This window comes from Portunus trituberculatus, chromosome 25 (genome assembly GCF_017591435.1).
Source record: "Portunus trituberculatus isolate SZX2019 chromosome 25, ASM1759143v1, whole genome shotgun sequence".
Lineage (NCBI taxonomy): Eukaryota > Metazoa > Arthropoda > Malacostraca > Decapoda > Portunidae > Portunus > Portunus trituberculatus.
In genome coordinates, this window is record NC_059279.1 from 15,696,154 (window position 1) to 15,716,940 (window position 20,787).

General features: G+C 39.0%; 2 protein-coding genes and 2 non-coding genes across 4 annotated transcripts; 3 read left to right on the forward strand and 1 right to left on the reverse strand.

The window, feature by feature from the left end:
* The first annotated feature begins 741 nt into the window (after nucleotides 1-741).
* On the forward strand, nucleotides 742-9,856 carry LOC123508844 (spindle assembly abnormal protein 6 homolog). Its single transcript, XM_045262790.1, has 14 exons — nucleotides 742-875; nucleotides 1,916-2,111; nucleotides 2,384-2,568; nucleotides 3,046-3,211; nucleotides 3,510-3,707; nucleotides 4,150-4,307; nucleotides 5,724-5,845; nucleotides 6,144-6,250; nucleotides 6,366-6,509; nucleotides 6,868-7,075; nucleotides 7,584-7,831; nucleotides 8,073-8,185; nucleotides 8,772-8,903; nucleotides 9,308-9,856. Exons 2-14 carry the CDS (start codon nucleotides 1,944-1,946, stop codon nucleotides 9,435-9,437), a joined length of 2,079 nt encoding a protein of 692 aa, XP_045118725.1. The 5' UTR covers nucleotides 742-875; nucleotides 1,916-1,943; the 3' UTR covers nucleotides 9,438-9,856.
* Nucleotides 9,857-11,080: 1,224 nt separating this feature from the next.
* LOC123508752 lies at nucleotides 11,081-12,742 on the forward strand. The gene is made up of 2 exons (XM_045262635.1): nucleotides 11,081-11,708; nucleotides 12,070-12,742. The coding sequence occupies exons 1-2, from the start codon at nucleotides 11,407-11,409 to the stop codon at nucleotides 12,185-12,187; spliced, it is 420 nt and encodes a 139-aa protein (XP_045118570.1). The 5' UTR covers nucleotides 11,081-11,406; the 3' UTR covers nucleotides 12,188-12,742.
* A 5,324-nt stretch (nucleotides 12,743-18,066) lies between these two features.
* On the forward strand, nucleotides 18,067-18,138 carry Trnap-agg. The gene has a single exon. It is a non-coding gene; the product is annotated as a tRNA-Pro (tRNA).
* Nucleotides 18,139-18,988: 850 nt separating this feature from the next.
* Nucleotides 18,989-19,060, reverse strand: Trnap-agg. The gene has a single exon. It is a non-coding gene; the product is annotated as a tRNA-Pro (tRNA).
* Between the last annotated feature and the right edge of the window lie 1,727 nt (nucleotides 19,061-20,787).

Here is a 20,787-nt window from a genome sequence, read left to right on the forward strand (position 1 = left end):
ACTTTTTGGGAAGAGGACATGGTGTAACTGTCTTCCTTGCCACTGCAGCTGTTTCACATGTAAATAAAAAATATATACTTAAGAATGGAGTCTTATTTATTTTTTTTTTTATCAATATCATTAATTAGCTCGCTCTCTCTCTCTCTCTCTCTCTCTCTCTCTGCACAAGGCTTTATTTTTTCTCTCATCCTTATTCTGTCCAACCCTCTAGTACAAGAGTTAACCAGTATTCTCAATCGTTCATACCTTTCACTGGTACACTCTGGAACTCCCTGCATGCTTCTGTAATTCCACCTTCCTACGACTTTGCTTCTTTTAAGAGAGGTGTCAAGACATTTGTCCTTGGCTTTTGGATTACTCTTTTTGTACCTTTTAGGGAATTGCAGTTTTTTTTTTTTTTTTTTTACATTTTGTTGCCCTTGGTAGTCTTCTCTCGCATAAATAAATAAATAAATATATATATATATATATATATATATATATATATATATATATATATATATATATATATATATATATATATATATATATATATATATATATATATATATATATATATATATATATATATATATATATATATATATATATATATACACACACACACACACACACACACACATATATATATATATATATATATATATATATATATATATATATATATATATATATATATATATATATACATAATTCAGCTACCTTTTTGCTCATATTTTTTGCGACTTGCAATATTTGCAACGGGTCAAGACAGAAAAAAAGCTAGTGAGAAGTGGCAACTCAATCTGTCAGTGCGCGCCCCGACAATATACAAACCGCCACAGCTTGACTTCATGTATTTTTAGTGGCTAAACACTGCCGTGCCCCATCCAAAGGTAAATTAATTCTGCTTGTAGTAACATTGTGATGTCTAAGAGAGCTAGAGTTATATATGAATGCCATGTAAGGTGAACAGGAAAGACACAGGGGGTATTTCCATAAGTAGTGACTTACCGTTGAGTGTGGTCAGTCACAGTGGTCCTACCACAGTACTTACTGTTTCTTATTTCACACCAATTCACGCTCCATATTGCATGATTGTTGGTATTGGTGGACACTTCAGTGATGCTACACGAACTTTATTGTGAGTAAAGTGTCCCAGGACGCGGCGCCCACGCCTGGGACCAGGCTGGTCGTGTGTGTGTGTGTGTGTGTATATGGCAGAAGATTTGAGTTGGAAGTGCCCATAACTGTTTACAGCAGTGGTTTCCAACGTTTTTGCACTCGCGTACCTTATCCAAAAGTTTGATACCCACGTGACCTCCCTTCTATTAGCAGTTTGATTTGCACTTGATTTTTGTTAAAGAGAAAGAAAGGAAAAATTATACAGTGTCATCAAAGGACATTAGACCACTGTGTTTCTCTCTCTCTCTCTCTCTCTTGAAGCAAAAACAATACGTATATATTTACGAGCACAAAAACTAATTGAGTTAAAATCAACATTATCCCAAGGAACTTCATGCACGTTTGCAACCCCCGTGGCCCTTGCTTAGGCTTTGCAACCTCCAGGGGGTCGCAACCCACCAGTTGGGAAACCCTAGTTTACCATTTCATGAGAATTTTGATTTTTTTTTTTATTATTATATCAATTCAAAACTCATTCAATATCTGTAATTATGAAATGCTTTACAAATAGTATCAGTAAAATTTGGCATGACTAGGTAGCTGGCATGCATCTATGACATTATTTAATCCATCAAGAAGTTAATTGTATTCAAAATTTGATGTGTTTACTTGCATTGCATCTAGCTTGATTTTAAGGAAGAAACTCACTCACCATGTACTGTAGACAAACCTTCACATCTGATACCATTATCTTAACTTTTTCATCGAGGTGTATTTTAATCTACATTATATTCTTGTATCCTATGAACAGTATTTCATGAGGTATCTGATGGCAAGTAATGGGAGTGTTGATGGAGTCCATCAAGAGCAGTGGAGGCGGGGACATCCTGCTGGAGCAAGAGGTGGTGATGCAGGTGGTGGAGGCTGGGACTGCAGTGGCCTCGGCTACCCAGCGCTCCCTCAAGCTACTGGTGGAGCTGCGTCTTAAACCTTCCACTCCAGCAAAGGTACTGGCAGGCTCCTTGATCTGCAATTCAATAACCTATCCAGAGCTTTTGTGAATGGAATGTGTCTGCATTGTACAAGTTTGAAAGTTGATCATGCAAGTCCACAACTATCACACATGTTCAATTTCCTCCAGTGCTCCACAATTCACTCATGTTAGACTCGCTGATCGTTTCTTTCCTGTTATTATCATTATTATCATCATCATTATTTAGTTCAAACTTCATACGCTGGCTTCCACTTTTACTTTATTTCTGTGATTTGTGTACCCCAGGAGCTTCTTGTGCGGCTGACAGATGAGCAGGACCCTTTTGTACTGCTATCATGTTTAGTGCGGGAGGAGGACTACCACACCTTGAGACAGCGACAGGGCCTGCTTGTTGACTTTAGTGCTTTTCCTCACAAGTTTGTTGAGTTAGTGAGCTCATGCATTCAGGAATCAAGCAAGGAGTCTCCCAGGTGAGGATAAATTCTTCAGTCATTTTTGTCTCTTCATATTATTGGATATTAATTTAATGTCAGCTTATATGGACTGTGTGCCTTATTTCCAATACCCAGCTGCTGTGTGTTGTAAAAGATGATAAGGATAAGGAATGTGATTATTAAACAAAATTTCTTAGCTTTTCCAATATGCAGGTAAATTTGACTTTTTAATGTTAAATCTGTGAATTTTGAAAAGTTCTGTATAATAACTTGTCTTTAAATATAAGAATTCAAGAAGTTGCCATAAAATTGTTGGAAAATGCATTTAAGAAAAGGCAAAATCCATAGTTGACTTAGATTTTTATATTTGCAATTTATGAACACTTAAAAGCAATATCAGTCATTTGTGATTTACAGTTTACTTGTGCATCTAATATTTTTGTTTGTGTTGGCATTGTTGTCAGTCCATTCTTTGTTATACTAGCTTATTATTGCTTACATTGGTTGATGCAGGTTTTTGCTTGTACTGCGCTACTCTGAGGATGGAGGTGGTGGAGCAACTCTTGAGGTGACAGAGGTGAACATTTTCAAGCACCTGTGTCATCTGGCCCTGACACTTACACCAGCATCTACGCAACTCAAACTGACCTACCTAGCAGATTGTTGTAAAGTCTTGAAGGTAATCTTTCTATCAGTGAAAAGAGCAGCAAATTATTGCATCCAAGAGTGCAATTATCTCCCATGTTGAGCAGCCAATAACTCCACTTATGGCAAAGATCATCAGGAGTTAACTTTCTAGTCTTTATCCAAACCTTGTCTTGTTCTTTTATCCTAAGCCATTCTATACCCTGTGATATGTATTCTGGTACAATGCTTATAATAGTATTATAGTACTTATAATGCATATAATATTCTGTCCACACACACATAGATGCCTTGTTTACAGCTGTGTTGTCATATATCTCCCAAACACTCAGGCTAAGGTGACAGCAAAAGAAAGAGAAGCGGCAGAAAATGAACATCAGCTCCGGCAGGAAGTGCGACAAGCCCATGAACTCCTGAGTAAGTCGTCAAGGGAGTTGGAGCAGGTGCGTGCTGAGCTGAGTCACCAGGCAGCAGTGTCGTCAGAGAAGCAGGCACAGCTGATCAACCAGGAGAAGGACAGGATGCTGAGAGTCAGTGAATGTCCTCTATGTTGTGATTGATTCTACAAAAATAGATAAATAGTTATGGAATTCTTTGATATACAGTAGCCTTTGCATGAGTCAGACTAATTGGGGAGAAGGCCAATCTGAGTTAACCAAGAGATTTTTTTTTTTTTTTTTTTTTTTTTTTTATTATTATTCCAAATTTGCTTGCCATTCACCACTAACAGGTGATATCATCTGTATAATGTATTATGTGAATAGGTTCTACATACATGGCACATGCACACACACAACATGGACACACACAAATGTATGCTGTAGACACACAGCTAGCAGTCTTCTTGTGAGACATCACAATTGATAAGTCCTTTAAGAATCAAGAGATTTAAAATTTGAAGGAAAATAGTAAACTGTAGAGATGTTATTGATGTGTTACTTGACTTCAGAGCACAACTGTATCTGCCCACAGATGCAGAGTGATGCAGACAGGAAGGCGGATCGTGAACGGAGAGAGCTGGAGGGTAGACTGAACCAGCACATTGAACACCTGCAGGCCAAGGTCTCCTCACTCACCTCACAAAACAGTGACCTTTCTGAGAAAAAGCACCGTTCAGAAAGCAGTGCAAGGTAAAGGAAAAAATATATATTTCTGCTTCCTTGGAGTTTGTGGTTTTTTAAAACTTTTCTTAGTTGCTTCATGTGAAGGAAATAAAAAACATCAATTCTGTAGGAAGTTAATCTTCATATACATGTACTCTCATCCTACACCATGTGTTTTAAGTGTGTTTACTGATAACTTCAACTAGTATAAGACTTATATTTTTTATCACTGAACAATTGCTTGGCTGCAAGCATTATGGCTTAGTATTTTGTGTATGTACCCAGGACAGTGTGAAAACTGACTGACAGGGATAAACCAAGGGGTTATGAAATTCCTTTCTCTGCATTTCTATTTACACAATGAGATAAGATATGGCATCATGTTTCATTTATCCCTTTTATGGTAGATGTCTGCCTTGTACAGGGTGGGGCAAATCAAATGCCCGAGTTTTGATAGGCGATTAGGAAAAGTAAAATAATACTTACAGAATTATTTGTTGTTTTATTCGAATCAATATACAATGCCGTTTGTGTGATCACTTTTTGAAGATGGCATCAGGGAGATGGTGGCCATCTGTATAGCGATGCACTGTTGAAGGCGATGTCTGAAGTTTTTGGCTGCTCTTTGGCACATCTCAAGGGGTATTGCAGCGATTTCCTCCCGAATTCACATCTTCAATTTTTCCAAATTGTGTGGCCGATTTCACCGCTCCATTCCCCTAAATTTACTGTTTGGTGTGCAGTTTCCAAATTTATGGTAATTGGACCTTATTTCTTTGAGGAGGATGGAAGATCTGTCACCGTCAACTCTCAACGTTATCTTGCGATGTTGGAAGAGTTTTTTGAACCGAAATTGGAAGAATTAAGTGAGGAAACAAATCTGGGAGACATCTGGTTCCAACAAGATGGAGCAACAGCCCACACTGCTCAAGTTGCAATGGTCAAATTGCGACAGATGTTCCCGGCATGCCTCGTCTCTCAGAGGGGTGATGTTGAGTGGTCCCCACACTCATCTGATTTGAGCATTTGCGACTTTTTCCTGTGGGAATATCTCAAGGAGAAAGTGTTCAGAAGTCGGCCACACAATTTGGAAGAATTGAAGATGTGAATTCAGGAGGAAATCGCTGCAATACCCCTTGAGATGTGCCAAAGAGCAGCCGAAAACTTCAGACATCGCCTTCAACAGTGCATCGCTACAGATGGCCACCATCTTCCCGATGCCATCTTCAAAAAGTGATCACACAAACGGCATTGTATACTGATTCAAATAAAACAACAAATAATTCTGTAAGTATTGTTTTACTTTTCCTAATAGCCTATCAAAACTCGGGCATTTGATTTGCCTCATCCTGTATTCAGCATGTATATAACATGAAAGAGATGATTAGGAACATAATTTAATATGTCAAGATTAAATGCATCATTTTATACTGCACTTTACAGGGAACTACGAGCAAGATTACAGAGTGCTGAAGGGGACCTGGAGAGATGTCGCCTAGAGCTTTCCCACATCAAGAAACAAAATACTCGCATTGACCAGGATAATCACTCCAAAAGTAATAAAAGTAAGTTAACCTTCTAACTGTTCTGTCAGTGTTCATGACTGAGTGTGTTGATTGAAAGCTGAGAACTACATAATGGAAGGAGACCTAGTGGCTGCAGAACAGTGAAGTATTTGCAGTTCTTGACAGGAATTTCAGCTTTTCCTTTTTTCCTTCAAAACAGGATTATCAAGGTGCTCACTGGCCTGCAGCACCAAATAGATATGTGTGAATACTTCTAACTTATACCACAATATATTAAGTGTAAAGAGAACACAAAGCATTCAAAGAGTTAACATTGCACCCTTTGTCAAAATATTAGTTCGGGAGTTGGAGTCTCGGGCGTCGCATGTCGAGGGGGAGCTGAGGAGCCGAGAGACAAGCCTGGCCCACACACAGCAGATGATGGAGACAATACAGCAGCAGAAGGTAGGAAGTTGGGTCATCATCACCATCTTCATCAGTATTTTACCCCAATTTACTGTTTGATCATTTGCTGGTGTATATGTAAAGAGTAACAAGAGTGTCTACATTTCTCTGCCAGGCTGCCCTTGAAGTAACTCTTGAGGAACGCCGCCAAAAATTACTGAAGCGAGAAAATTCCATCCAACTTATTTACACTGAGCTGCAGAAGAGTCTGGAGATTATCAAGAAATTGCAGAAGAGAGTCAAGGAGGAACACATGGCAGTAAGAAAGCACAAAAATCTTCATTCCTAGATATTATTTTTTATTGGTAATAATAATGTAGTTGTCGTCATTTCCAGTGGCACAAGTATGTATTATCATATTTTACTTAAGCTCAATCTGCTCTTTTTCCATTTAAATCCTTACCAAGAGAGCTACTGTGGAAACAATTCTATGCTTTTAACTGTTATTTGGCCGTAGGTGAAGCTTAAATATTTGATGATAGAGCTATGAAATAATTATACATTGCCATATTTTATTAGTGCTGTAAGAGACTAATTTTTCTTCCTCTTCTGTAGATAGATCAGGTTGAAACATCTGTATATGTTTAGATTTAAATATTTTACCCTTGTTGGCCCAGAGCAAAGTCCGAGGAACAGCACTGATGGAACAGGAGAAGGTACTGGCAGAGAAGGATTCAAGGTTATCCCAAATGAGTGAGCAGCTACAGGCAGCGACTGCCAAGCTCTCTGAACTCACAGTAGAAAGAGATGAGCTCCAGAGGAGGCTGCAAGACTCCACTGAAAAGTTACAAGAACAGGAAAAAACTCTTCAAACTAATGAAAATGGTGAAGTACATTTGTACCATAGTCGGATTATACAAAAAGTTTAATGTAATATGCCTTAGTTTTCCAATAAGAATGTAAGGAAAGCTGCAAGAAATTGCCAGATCTACAAATGATAGTTTTCTTTGTAACAGCTTTGTTCATCCTTTATTCTTATACATTAATTTGTATAATGTTTTAAAGCTGCCCATTGATTGCACAAACAACCAATGACTGAGTCTATTCTTGCTATCTACTATCTGTATGGAAACCAACTTTTTTATTTCCTTTTTCTAATTTAACTTTATCATGCTTGAACCCATTCCTTTGTCTTGCCTGGAATATTAAAACTAAGGATATTGTCTACTTCATCTTTGCTATATTACTGTTGACTTTGCTTGAATATGAAGAAAGACATTGATTTCATCTCCAATAAAGGAAAAAAATACACCATGTAGCATTGTCACAACTCCGTACATGACATAGGTCATCATAACATATCTTTGATCTTAACTCCTCCTCCTTGCTGCAGTGATCTCATGGCTAAACAAACAACTCAACGAGATGGAGACAGCAGGAGTCGTCACCAAGCGGGCACCCCTCACTGAAGCTTACCTCTCCTCCCACCGGCCAACCACCAGCAATATCAAGTCTCTGGGATCACAGTTAGCATCAGGAGCTCAGCCAAGCCTCCTGTTCCACTCCACACCATTGTCCATGACGCCTCTTGCTCAGGTCATGGGTGCCGGGGGCTCGGCAGGCTCCACCCACACAACACTGGTATGCTCAGGTTCTTTTCCAGTGCAGAGTGTTACTACCTGTCTTTGTAATTATAGAGGTCTTGTACTAGTGTGTATTGTTTTGTCTACAGATATTTCATGATGAGTTATAAGTTTTCATTGATCAGAACTTTGGTGTACAGTAAGAGCAATGAGAAATGCCATTACTTGGATAATAACCTAGACTGATAGACGGGCGGTTGAAAAGCAGGACATGTGAACAATACCCGTGTTGTTTCCAGAGCTCCATCCGTCACTTGGGCACCATTCCCCCAATACCTGAGGAGATCAGTCCTCGGGCCTCACAGGACTTGCTGCTAGGCACTGACAAGATGCCAACTACTGATAAAGAAAAGTAGGTTAATTTTAATGGTGAAATATATTAATTCTTCAATTTTCTGGACTAGAGAGTTTTTCAAAGTAGTATGTAAAAGTTAGTTTCTTTTTCACAGAAATTAGAAATAGTAAAGGAAATATTTTACATTAGTACACAATAATTACCAAATACACACACTTCAAATTTCAATTGTGTAACCTTATAATAGTGGAAAGTAGTGCTTAGAATGAAATTAATTCATTCAACTAAATATTTTCCATGTTTTAGACTTGAAATTCCCCATATCCTGAAAATTTGAGGTTATGCATTTTATTAAATTTGGTGAATGACAAAATGTGTGTGTGTGTGTGTGTGTGGTGTGGTGTGGTGTGGTGTGGTGTGTGTGTCGGGGGTGAGGGGTATGGGGGTGTGTGTGTGTGTGTGTGTGTGTGTGTGTGTGTGTGTGTGTGTGTGGGTGTGGGTGCACATATGCTGTAATACCTTCCTATTAACAGCTGTGGTAGCTATAGTGTTTTGTCCACTTAATCTTACAATTAAGAAAGCTTTGGTAATATTCTGACATTTCTAGTTTGTGCTTTGAAGTAATCTTAATGTCTAATTTCAGCAGTGGGAGTTTGGATCCCAAGTACTTGGAGCCAACAAAACCTGCAAGTATTGGAGTTCGTGGTTTGCTGAGAGCTAGTGCTTGTAAACCCTCCACTGTGGAATCAGATTCAAAAGCACCAAGCAATAATGTGTAAGTTTATTGTTGTGGTTTGTTGCTATGGGCAGATGTATAGTTTGAAGAATTTTGTTATGAATTAAATATTTTCTAAATCTTTTAGTATTTTGCATTCAGTATTTACTTATTTACACAGTACATTTTGACATCTTATTCTTATTTTTTTGCCATTTCCCAAGTGTCAGTGGTCAACACTACATATGTATGAGTCATTAATTCATTCTTGTCAATTGCATCTTTGTTACTCTCATCCTTTGCAACTCAGCTTTAAAATTCCTATCTACATCATGATCCTTCAGCAGGTGTTCTCCAGCTTTTATAATTAATGAGGTATATCTCTTATGCAACATTGATAGGAAGGATGTACATCACTTCTCATCAAGTCTTGATTATGATTCAGATTTTTTGTTGTGTTACAGTCTGCCTAGAAGAGCTGGAGTGTCTGGGGTGAGGAGAGGAGGAGCCACTGGAGACATAAGAGGGAAGGGTAGGGGCTCAGGCAGCACTGGACCAAACACACAGCCTTCCAGCTACTTCCCTCGCACTTAACTACTTACCCACTTTGTCTTTCATGTACTTAGTGATATAGGAATAAATGTACATAGTGGTGATGCATATAAAAGAAAGCTTTCCCTCCAATATTAAAGAGAGAAAAGGGTGTGAGGAGAATGAGAGGCCCAGAGTTTGGAAGAGCAGGATAGGTACTTGTCACAGCTGATGGATTTATCATGTGGATGTGTTCTTCATGTTGCTTTATCTTAATATGCTATTGCTGATCTATTGTAAATATATTTTTACTATTTTTATGGTATATAATGAATTTTAATATATTATGATTATTTTCAGATGTGCTATATTTTACATCCTTAGAAAATGGAGAGAGTATTTGATATAGTCAAGTATAACATTCATAGGCAAAAAGAGTGTCAGAAATAATAATAAAAAATGAAAAAATAAACAGCCCACAACTTTGTATGAACATTAAGCAGTTCCACATTCTCATAGTGTACATTTGTCAGATTGGAACAATGAAAATTACTACTAAGAGAAAAGACTGTTGAACTAACAGCAATGCAACTTTTGCCTGGTGTTGAATATATGTTAAGAGAGTGCTAGAAGTGAGAGTTGGTGTGTCCTACCATGCCATGCTATCTTCTGTTTGCTTTTCCATTCTTTATTTCATCTGTGCTGTGCTGGGGATCCACCCTTGTCTGTTTTTCCTATTTTCAAACAATGATTGAGATTTACAGGTGCACCTTACTCAAGGTGAGCTTGGCTGTCAGCAGCTGTCATAAGGCAACAGCTGGTATGGTAATTGCTGGCACACTGGGTGATTTCGGTCAAGCCAGTCATTATATAGTACACAAAGTGTTGCTCATGTAACTGTGGCATAAATCTTTGTCATCTACTGTTGCTGTGGTCATAATTGTTCCTGTGGTAAAATTTTCAAGTGGTCCTCTTGCAAGACTATTTTTTAAGGGATATATACACCATTAGCTTATACAAACAGACAGCATGATTATACTTTTGATTTGTGTTTTACTCCTCTTGTCACACACACACACACACACACACACACTAATACATTAGTGTGTGTGTGTGTGTAACAAATGAGAAATAGAACATATATATTAAAAATATAGTTATGCAGTCTATAAGAAGCGGAAGCTGATGATTCCAATGAAAGTTATAAGATTATAACAGCCTTGCTGGTAATAATTGAGGTGAAGGAATACCGTAATTCTTGCATCACATGTGCCTTGCATCCTCACTGTCTCACAGCGCCTCACAAGCATTGTTTGAGCCACTTATCCTTAACTAGAGACACCTTTCACTTTGGGAATGCAGAGTGAATGTCGGCAGGAACGTGAGGCCTTGAGACTGAAAGCGAAAGTGAAAGTGACAAATTGCATTCGGCACAATAATGAGCATCTTGATAAGTGCATAATGAGCATTAATAACATGAACTATATTTCTATATAATGTAAATCTATATATATATATATATATATATATATATATATATATATATATATATATATATATATATATATATATATATATATATATATATATATATATATATATATATATATATATATATATATATATATATATATATATATATATATATATATATATATATAAAGTTTAAATTCACGCAAAACTTTTTATCATAACGTTCTTCAACAGAACTTGAGTAAACGCTGTTGCTGTCTGATGCTAGACATGGTAGACAGCTCGCCCAAGACACGCTTTGGAGTCATATGTGTCGCTTCCTCCTTTGCCTTCCACCATAGTGTCTGGCGGCACAATGTAAGGGATGACACGGGCGGCAGGTAATTAGCTGGTATGAAGCCGAGTGAGTTGAGTCATCTACATCAAAGGCCCGGAAAAGAGCTTCCCTTCAAACACTTTCCCTCTGGAGAGCTCTTAAAAGGCACTACAACTCGCTCGTAGTCACAGTATATCTCCTGCATAGCTCCGCATCGTTCTTCGCCTCCGCGCGGCCACCATCATGCCAGCATCTATCGCCACCGCGGCCGCCGCCTCCCATCAAATAGAACGAAGTCTGAGAACTCTTGGCCTTGATCTCTCCAACACGCTGAGAACATTGGACCTGCAGACAGTGGGCTTGCTGGGTCTTCTGATTCTGGCTGCCATCATTCTCTTTGATCTGTTTGGCAAAGGGTCAAACTACGGTCACGCCACCTATCCCGGGAGTGTCGGCGGCGGCACCTACGCTTCCTACGGCAGGAAAGGTCTGCTGGATTCCTCGGCCTCAGGAACGTCCCATCTGGAACCTTCTGCCCGCACCAGGTATAGTAATGTGCCGCTCGGTTCAGTCACCGTAAAAAAAAAAAAAAAAAAAAATATATATATATATATATATATATATATATATATATATATATATATATATATATATATATATAAAGCTATATCGTGATCGTAAGTTGCTATTCTAGGATTGAAAGTTTGCGTATTGCTACGTATAGGTTTGGTTACGGCGAGATATTAGGAATTATCCTTCAAGACAAAATATTGTAATAGGTACATGCATGTGCTCTTATAAGCTGCTGATCCAGTATTGAATGATAATATCAGTGTAGCTATATTTCTTTTTATCCTGCTGAAGCTATTTATATAGTCATTTTTTTCTTTTATTCATTCCTTCCAGCCGAAGCTTGGAATCCATGGCGGAGATTCTTGAGTCCGTGGCAGAGGCTGCACTGAAATATCGAGGGCGTGATGCCGACGAGGAGCAGCATGAGCAGAAGCAGCAGCATCTCATTTAAACTTAATAGTGCTAGATAGACTAGTTCTGAACTTCTAGCCATCCATGATCCAGCACCATGTACCTTGTAGCCGACGAGATAAAATTGCATGAGAGAGGAAAACAAGTTATTGTGGTCTGACGATGAACAACAACCAGCGAATGATAATAATAATAGTAATAATAATAATAATAATAATAATAATAATAATGATAATAAAATGTGTAGCCTACGTTGGTTTCAGCTATTATCAGAAAATATTAATGTTCTATCTAGAAAATAATTTGAAACTGTAACAGGTTTTTAGAGTTGTAAGTAGGATATCAATTTTCATTTTATCAATGTAAACTAACTATCGTATTAAATGAAAACAACTGTAAAAACAAAAATGAAAGAAAACTGGAATAAGTATCTCATTATGTTATTCAGTATATACCTTATTGCGTATTTGATGTATTTGATTTGATTGTTTCACCTTACAGAATGAATCCTGAAATATTGTTAGTATTTTTATGATATATTTACGTGAAAGTGTACAAGATAGACCCATCAATATATAAACAATTACGCAACGTTCTCAACTTCTCACTACCTCAGTTGGAAAATGGCGGTGTGGAGGCGGCAGTTCACTGACTGCTCGTTTCCTGTTTTTTTTTTTTTTTTTCACAAACTCTAACGACCTGCACCAAACCCAGAGGCGTCATGTGAGCCCACCAAGTGACAGTGTTGATGTGAGGTAGAGAAGATTACTTCGGCAAAGTCAGTGAAGGCCAGCAGATTAGCAGTGCGGGGTGAGTGGGTGAGTGCTGGCGAGATTTGTTTACAGTCTGGGTCAGGGCACGGACACACAGTACTCGATTTACTGCGAGGGTAGAGGGTAGCTGGATGTCTAGTTGGCATAACGCGGGTAGCGGGTTCCCTTCAAGTTTACCTTGGATTGCCATACGTCTGGATTTTCCTGGACATGTCTGGAATTCGCGTGTCGAAATTTGCGTCCGGGGTGGTGGGGGATTTTGAAAGATGACAATCTTGAAATGTCTGGAATTTTAGCTTCCACCAGTAACTCTTTATAAATGTCATATTTCTCTAAGCTGAAATGATAGGAGAGAGGAAAGGGGAAGGGTTTACTGGGTGGCAGCTGCTTTAGTCTAGTTTCGCTCTAGATCAGTGGTTCTTAACCTGGGGTACCTGTACCACCAAGGGTTATGAAACCTTAAACCTAGGGGTACGAGACATATGGTAGCCAGTGCAATGGTACCGTATATTTACCATGAGAAAGCAAAACATGTATTTTTTTTTTTTTTAATTTTCTCTTACTATAATTGTCTCAATTTTTTTTAAAGTTAATGCTGTAAACACTATCACTAATCCTTTTCATGTTTATATAGTGTTTTTATTGGAGGAGGTACGAAAATTTTTTCTGAGATATCAAGGGGTACGGGCACTGAAAAAGGTTAAGAACCACTGCTCTAGATTACTTTAGTTTAAAAATTAACAGGAGTGATAGAGGAGAGAACACACACACACACACACACACACACACCACCACCACCACCACCACACCTACACACACACCCACCTACCACTACCACCACCACACCAAAGCATCCCATGCGCCCCGACCCGCCAACTCCCGCCAACCTCGCCCCTTCACTCTGCAGCCAAGTGATTTATATATTATTTTTCTCTCTTTTCGAGTTTTGCATGCGTGCGTTTGCAGGTGTCTTAAGGGCTCGCTGTGTTGGACTAGGTGGAAATGGTGGAGATGGAGGAGTGGTTGATGAATGTGGGAAGAGGGAAGAGGAAACGGAGGGGATGAGAAAAGGTGCAAAAAAACTACTTCGGATCTACATCACGATTTTCCTCGTTTATTATTGGAGTTTGCATTATTTTTTGTATTTTATTTATTGATAGTAATGTAAAGTTATAATCCATTATAAGATCGTCTCTAGCTGTTTTTTTTTATCTCATTGAAATAACACTTTATGCATTCTATAATTTTAACTTTTTTTAATTAGCACGTCTAGGATTGTTTTGATGCTTGAAATAAGACTTAAAGCATGTGAAAAACATGACCCCCAATTAATAATATATCATGAAATTTAGTCTAACTATTCGTATTTTCAAATTCAAAAATTTTAACGGTACTGGTACTAAAATAGAAAACAAAAATCTTTATACGACGAGGAATCTTTGTTTTCTTTACTTGGCTGAAAAGCAAAAAAAAAAAAAAAAAAAAAATCGTATTCAGAAAGTGTACTATGATGTAGTGTGGACATGCTTTCCTTCTCGACATTTTGATGTGTTTGTGGGCCGTTAGTTTAAAATGGAGGTGGTTCGTTGGCCTTCGGTGTGTAAACAATAGACTCGGTAGCGTTCTCATATTTTGGTTAGTAGTTAAAGTACTTGTTGCGTCTAAAATTGTAGTGCATTCCAGTCTGGACGCCTTTTTTCTTCTCGCTATTTTTTAAATGAATTACGTACGTAAATTGTGGGCCACAGGGACACATCACCGGTGCCCTCCTACCAGGTCAATACATCAATGATACCTACACTCCCTTGTGTTTCCAGACCCAAAGAGTGAAGCAAGTCAGAATCAACTATCAAAATAGGTAAACACAACCCATTACTGTGTTAAATAAGGCGAGGGTTATGTATATCCCCGTTCAGACCGCCCGGCGCCCACCATGACACAGACCAAAACACACCCCAACGAACCCCGTCTCTCCCCCGTGTCAACTCATCAACATTTCGGTTAGGTTTGGTTAGGTTCACTTCTCAGTGTTTCCCGGACATTTCCTGCTGTTTCCCATCTGAAATACATAAGAACGTAGTGATACGAGGAAGAAATGGTGAATGGAAGTGTATTACACTCCGTGTAATAGTAGTACCAGGAGGAGCAGCATTGTTATCGTTGTGTATTTACCTAGTTGTAGTTTTACAGGGCCTGGGTGTGTGTGTGTGTGTGTGTGTGTGTGTGTGTGTGTGTGTGTGTGTGTGTGTGTGTGTGATTTATATGCCCAAAGACGAGACCATTATCACTCCGCGGTGTCTCGCCAGGACTGAGTTGTGCCCTGAGGTGGCCTAAATATAGTGAGTGGATGAAACTTTGGCGGCCGGCGGCTGTCACTGTCAGGTGGTGTTCACTGTTTAGGCCCTAGGCCCCGGACAGACTGCTTCGCCTTGAATGACGCTCTTACCAATTACATCCTCTATTAACCTTAAAAATTGCTGTGTACACTTTATACTGTTTTTTTTTTTTTTTTTTTTTTTTAATGTAAGAAGGAAGAGCTGGCGAAGGGCAATAAAGAGTGAAATAAATAAAAGAAGGCCCATGGTCTCTTATAATGGTCTTATAGAATCGATGCTCCCAGCCTTCCCTTCGTGGCATGACTCGCCTCACGTTGCGCGCCAGTCTTTTCTCTTTAACTTGCGTTGATATAGGCGTCAGTTTAGATCATTGTTTGTTTGTTTGTGGCCTTGTGACCTTGTTACTGCAGCAAAGATAAATAAATTGAGCTTTTTTCATTGATTTACATGCTTTCCAATATTATATCAGGTGTTAGTGAAGATGTCCGGAATTTTGATAGTTAATATATGGCAACCTTAAGCTTAGCTACCTGTTACAGAGTCATTTGAAATAACGTGTTTTTTGCCTGACCCGCTATAAGCAATTAGGCATCTCGCGACGCTCGACACTTTAAGCAAATGGCGCGCAGTGTTGCCTTACTCTCACCCTCAAGTGGCATTCTCGAACCCCCTTTTTCGGATCTATTAGTCATCTGCGTCTTGATATGTGAGCTAAGGGGAGGTGACTAGTGAGCTGGTACTATGATCGGTAAATGTTATATTATGTTTAGATTCTTGGTATTTTGTTTTGGTTTCTGTTTAGGGATATCATTTGAAGGAATTGGTAATATCTCCTGCTTCGCTTTATTTTTTCGAAGCTTTGTAACTCGATAAGCGTTGATGGCTCTCTCTCTCTCTCTCTCTCTCTCTCTCTCTCTCTCTCTCTTGTGGAGCAAGCGATGGACTCCCAGTGGATGGACAGCGAGTCTATCGAACACTATGTCATCATGCGGACATACTCTTTGAAGTATCGTCTCACGGGCCTAATGGTTGGTAGACACAACGTAGCGTCTGCACGTATCAGGTTGGGATATAGGCCTGTGTGGCAAGTCGCGGAACTGGAGGAGAACCAACACTTCACTACGTGTCAACTCTATAACGCACCTTTCTCAAATACTTTGCCTATACATTGTCCCATAGTTAGTGATATGTTGCCAAGGGGACAGACACTCATTCAAATATGTCAATTTTTGTTATTACTAGATCATTTAGACACTATACTTGTCCGCCACCCACACTTTGTGGGTCTTTAATTCACTGTGAATATGTTGGTTTGGTTTGCAAGTAAGATTCAAAATACTTAACTCAGAGTAACTTTATTTTACTGACTGTATTAATGTCTTAGTACTTTGTTATATTTACTGTGATGCATTGACGCTTTGCTTAATAAATTGATTACAACAAATTCTCTCTCTCTCTCTCTCTCTCTCTCTCTCTCTCTCTCTCTCTCTCTCTCTCTCTCTCTCTCTCTCTCTCGTGTGTTACTGTGGTTTTCGTTGTATAGATGGTGATGCAGTGTGTGTGGAGGGAGGAGGGGTGTTTTGCCTTGTCTTTCATTGTACAAATGGGGTGGGGGGTGCTGATCGGGCGACGAGACAGACACGGGCTCATCACTTGTGGTTCCAATCTGCCCTGGCTCGCCTCTACTCTGAAACACTTATGCCGCGCTCCCTTACCATTTTCAAAAGGCTCCTCGTCAATATACACGAGCTTTTAATGTTATGATCAAGTCCCTTATTCTTGATACACACAGGCATGACATAGTCTAGGTGCGTCTTTATTCAATGAAAAAAGAAACGCTAATTTGGTCTGGGGGAAAAAAATTATATATATATATATATATATATATATATATATATATATATATATATATATATATATATACTAAGACTGTAATGGGTCTTGTTATATTGCATTACTTCTGGGAAGGGCGGCAAACTGGAATTGGCCGCGGAAAAAAACAAATACTATTTTTAGCTACACCATTTCGTTGAAGCCTGCTGCTGCTGCAATTATTGGTTATGCTACATCTTTCTTTAAATACTACTCACTTTTAGACATCAATACTTGTTCCCTGCAGCCGCCTACGTAGAAATTACGCATTTTCTTTTTAACCCCTAATTTCTTGTAGATACTTATAAAAATGTCATTCATTTCTTCTGATGCTGTAATCGTCGAGTGTTTCAGTGAAGGATTAAGTAAGTTACGCTCTCACATTTCATTCACTTCAAGTTACGCTGGGCTCCCCACGTTTTTTTCCGGTTTCAACTCTGGTAATAATGGTGAAGTCCGCCTTAGTCAAGCCATATGCATCACTACTTTACTAATTTGTTTTTCTATTAGCATTTTGAAGGTAAATTTATTATGTGGTGAGATAATGTTTGAGTATTATGTTTTTCGTTAGCTTTCTCCATTCTTTCCCCATCCGTCTCTCACCAAGCATCTATGATAAGAAAAACGTGGTATTGAGAGCGCGATACCAGACTATCAAGCATTGCAAAAGACTTGTCTAAGACATTGCAATACTTGGCTCCATTTTCTGTACGTGAGGAAGAACTGCTTGTTTGAAGGACAAACTAAATACTGTTGAGTCTAAGTGAAAGTTCAGAGTCCTATTTTTCTTTGCTATGTTGTAAACGATAAGAAAAAATTTTGAACAAAATACAAATATAAATGTTTGGGGATCTGCATACCTACCGGCTAAAATACATAACTAATAGGTAGATGGGCCTATTTAGAGTTTATTCCATCATTTTACGAAGGTTTTCACCGGCCTGATGGTCTAGGGGTATGATTCTCGCTTAGGGTGCGAGAGGTCCCGGGTTCAAATCCCGGTCAGGCCCACGAGGGAATATTTTACTGAATGGCTCTGACAACAAGGAGGTGCGAAGCGAAGAAAACACGAGCCAAGACTCCGTGTAGTGCCTGCCATTCACTGGTGGACGAAATATGGAAACACCTGTTGCTTCGTTCACTAATGGAAGAATTGCTGCTGATACACGTGCGGTGCCACCGTTCGCTTAACTATTCGCATGTTTTGGATTGTTATGGTGTTATCTACTCATGTCTTTCTTCTGATTAAGGGATCTGAAATGATTGGAATTTGTTCTGCCTAAGATGAATGAGATGAGTACGTGGTGTTAATTGAAGTGATGCCATTTTTTACAGGTTAAGACTAAGTGTAAAGGATTATGAGTGAGACATTGGTAAGATGAGATTTTTCAACTACGAATATCTAACTGTATAACGCCAGGCTAAGGTCCCCCGCCTAGGTGATGGCCGTGGGATCTCTTGTAATGATTTTTTTTTTTTTAATCCATTTTTCCCTTGTCTGGCTACAGGACAGTAGTCGAACACAAAACGTAAATACCAATGTAATAAGGAAAATAAGATAAAAGAGGAAAAAAAACTAAGGTGATATGATAAGATAACTCGTGATTATTGAAGGAGTGTTCATACATAGATGTGTGAAGGTATTAAGGCATTGTTTGTGGAGTAAGTGTATTATGATAAGGTTATGCTGATTACATTTCCAAACATACGTAGTTGATCTTGTCACAGAACATTACCAGAAAGACGCACAAAGCTAGACTCAATTTGTTACTGGTGATGTTACCTGTGATCATTGCGTGGTGTAAGTAGATGCTTGTTCATATTGAGCTGTTATCGTGTCCAGAAAAATTATTATCTCGTGGGCCTGACCGGGATTTGAACCCGGGACCTCTCGCACCCTAAGCGAGAATCATACCCCTAGACCATCAGGCCGGTGTAAGAAACTTGTTAGAAAGCTCGTAATAGCTTTCTGTGGTCTACTTAGTGCAGCTGGCTTAGCTATGTTGCTCGAGGCGATCCGTTTTCTGTGGTGCACCGGTGATGGATGCAATGGGATACTGCGTGAAACCAGGAAGGTGCGGCCAGAGTGACTCAAGTGACGCAGGTATGTGCGCCTGACAGTGACAATGTTGAATGATGACAAGGGAGGTGCAAGTGCCTGACAGTGATAGTACAGTTGGTGAAGTCTTCCTGTTTTCACCCCCGGAGCAAAATTGTGATAAATGACCCATGACTGATAATCTTTAGCTTAACCCCTTCTGTATCATAACGCGTTTTCATATTCAATTCTGGTTATTATTTAGTGACTTTGTACGGTTCAGAAAATTATGTGGGGATTAAAATAGTGAAGACTAGGTATTAATATTCTGACCTCCATAGATAATTCCTAATGTCAATAAAATGGTCTGATCGTGCTCAAATCTCAAGGTAAAAATGTGTCCCAGTACTGAAGGGTTGAGACCACAGCTTCTTTTCTCAATTCACGGTTATCTTATTCTCTGTGTATGTTATGTTTAAAAAGGATAAAAGGTAACTGGGTATAGAAAGGAAGTTATAAAGACAAGGACATTAATTTTCCATTTTATTATCTGGAGGAAAGTGAATAGGGCAATTTTCAGGTTTCAAGACATTTAACCTTACAATTTTTGACGATCCTTTCTGAGTGTTTGGGGACTGGCACCTCAGTAGATCCTTTCTTTTTTTTTTTCCATGATTTTTTTTTTGTCCCTGGCCGCTGCCCCTCTTACGTAAGAAAAATAGATAGATAGATAGAGAGAGAGAGAGAGAGAGAGAGAGAGAGAGAGAGAGAGAGAGAGAGAGTGGATAAGACGAAAGAACAATGCAAGAAAACTGAACATGATGAAAATACGATAACGAATTACTGCTTCATATTTAACTATTAACTCCTTCAGTGCTGGGACGCATTTCTACCTTGAGTTTTGTGTATGATTAGATTCCATTTACATTAGGAAGGGTGTATGGAGGTCAGAACATTAATGGCCGTAGTCCTCACCATTTTAATCCCCACATAAGTTCCTGAAGCTGTATAAAATCACCAAATAGTAAGCAGAATGAATATGAAAACGCGTCATGGAACTGAAGGGGTTAATAACGTCCCCTATACACGTGAAGTAAAAGAGAGAGAAACCTTCATACAAACCACTATAAACAATCCACACATGAAGCCACCGGTAAGGGCGTGGCTGTGTGCAAGGGCGTGTCTGAGGCGTGGCGGAACACAGTGGCATGTTCACCTGTACCTGTGCCCTGGGGAAGTCCTCTGTGCTTTGTCCATCACCAAGGACAAAGGAGGAATCAATTTGCACTTAACGAAGGAGAAAACAACACGGGGCTTTGCATAAGGAAGGAACCCACTAGCCACAAAGAATTAGGGAGTGGAAGTGGGAGAGGGAGTGAGAGAGGGAGGATAGGAGTGGGGAGGAAAGGTACAGCACATAGAGAGAGAGAGAGAGAGAGAGAGAGAGAGAGAGAGAGAGAGAGAGATTCAGAATATAATTAAAAAGGTTCTGTTATATTGAAAAGATTATTGGTGAGGTAAACGTACAGAACATTGCACTCCTCTATCCTGTTTATTTTGGAAAATATTGAATAATGCTGAGGTATCCAGAATTTGAAAAGTGTACAGAAACTTCCCTCTT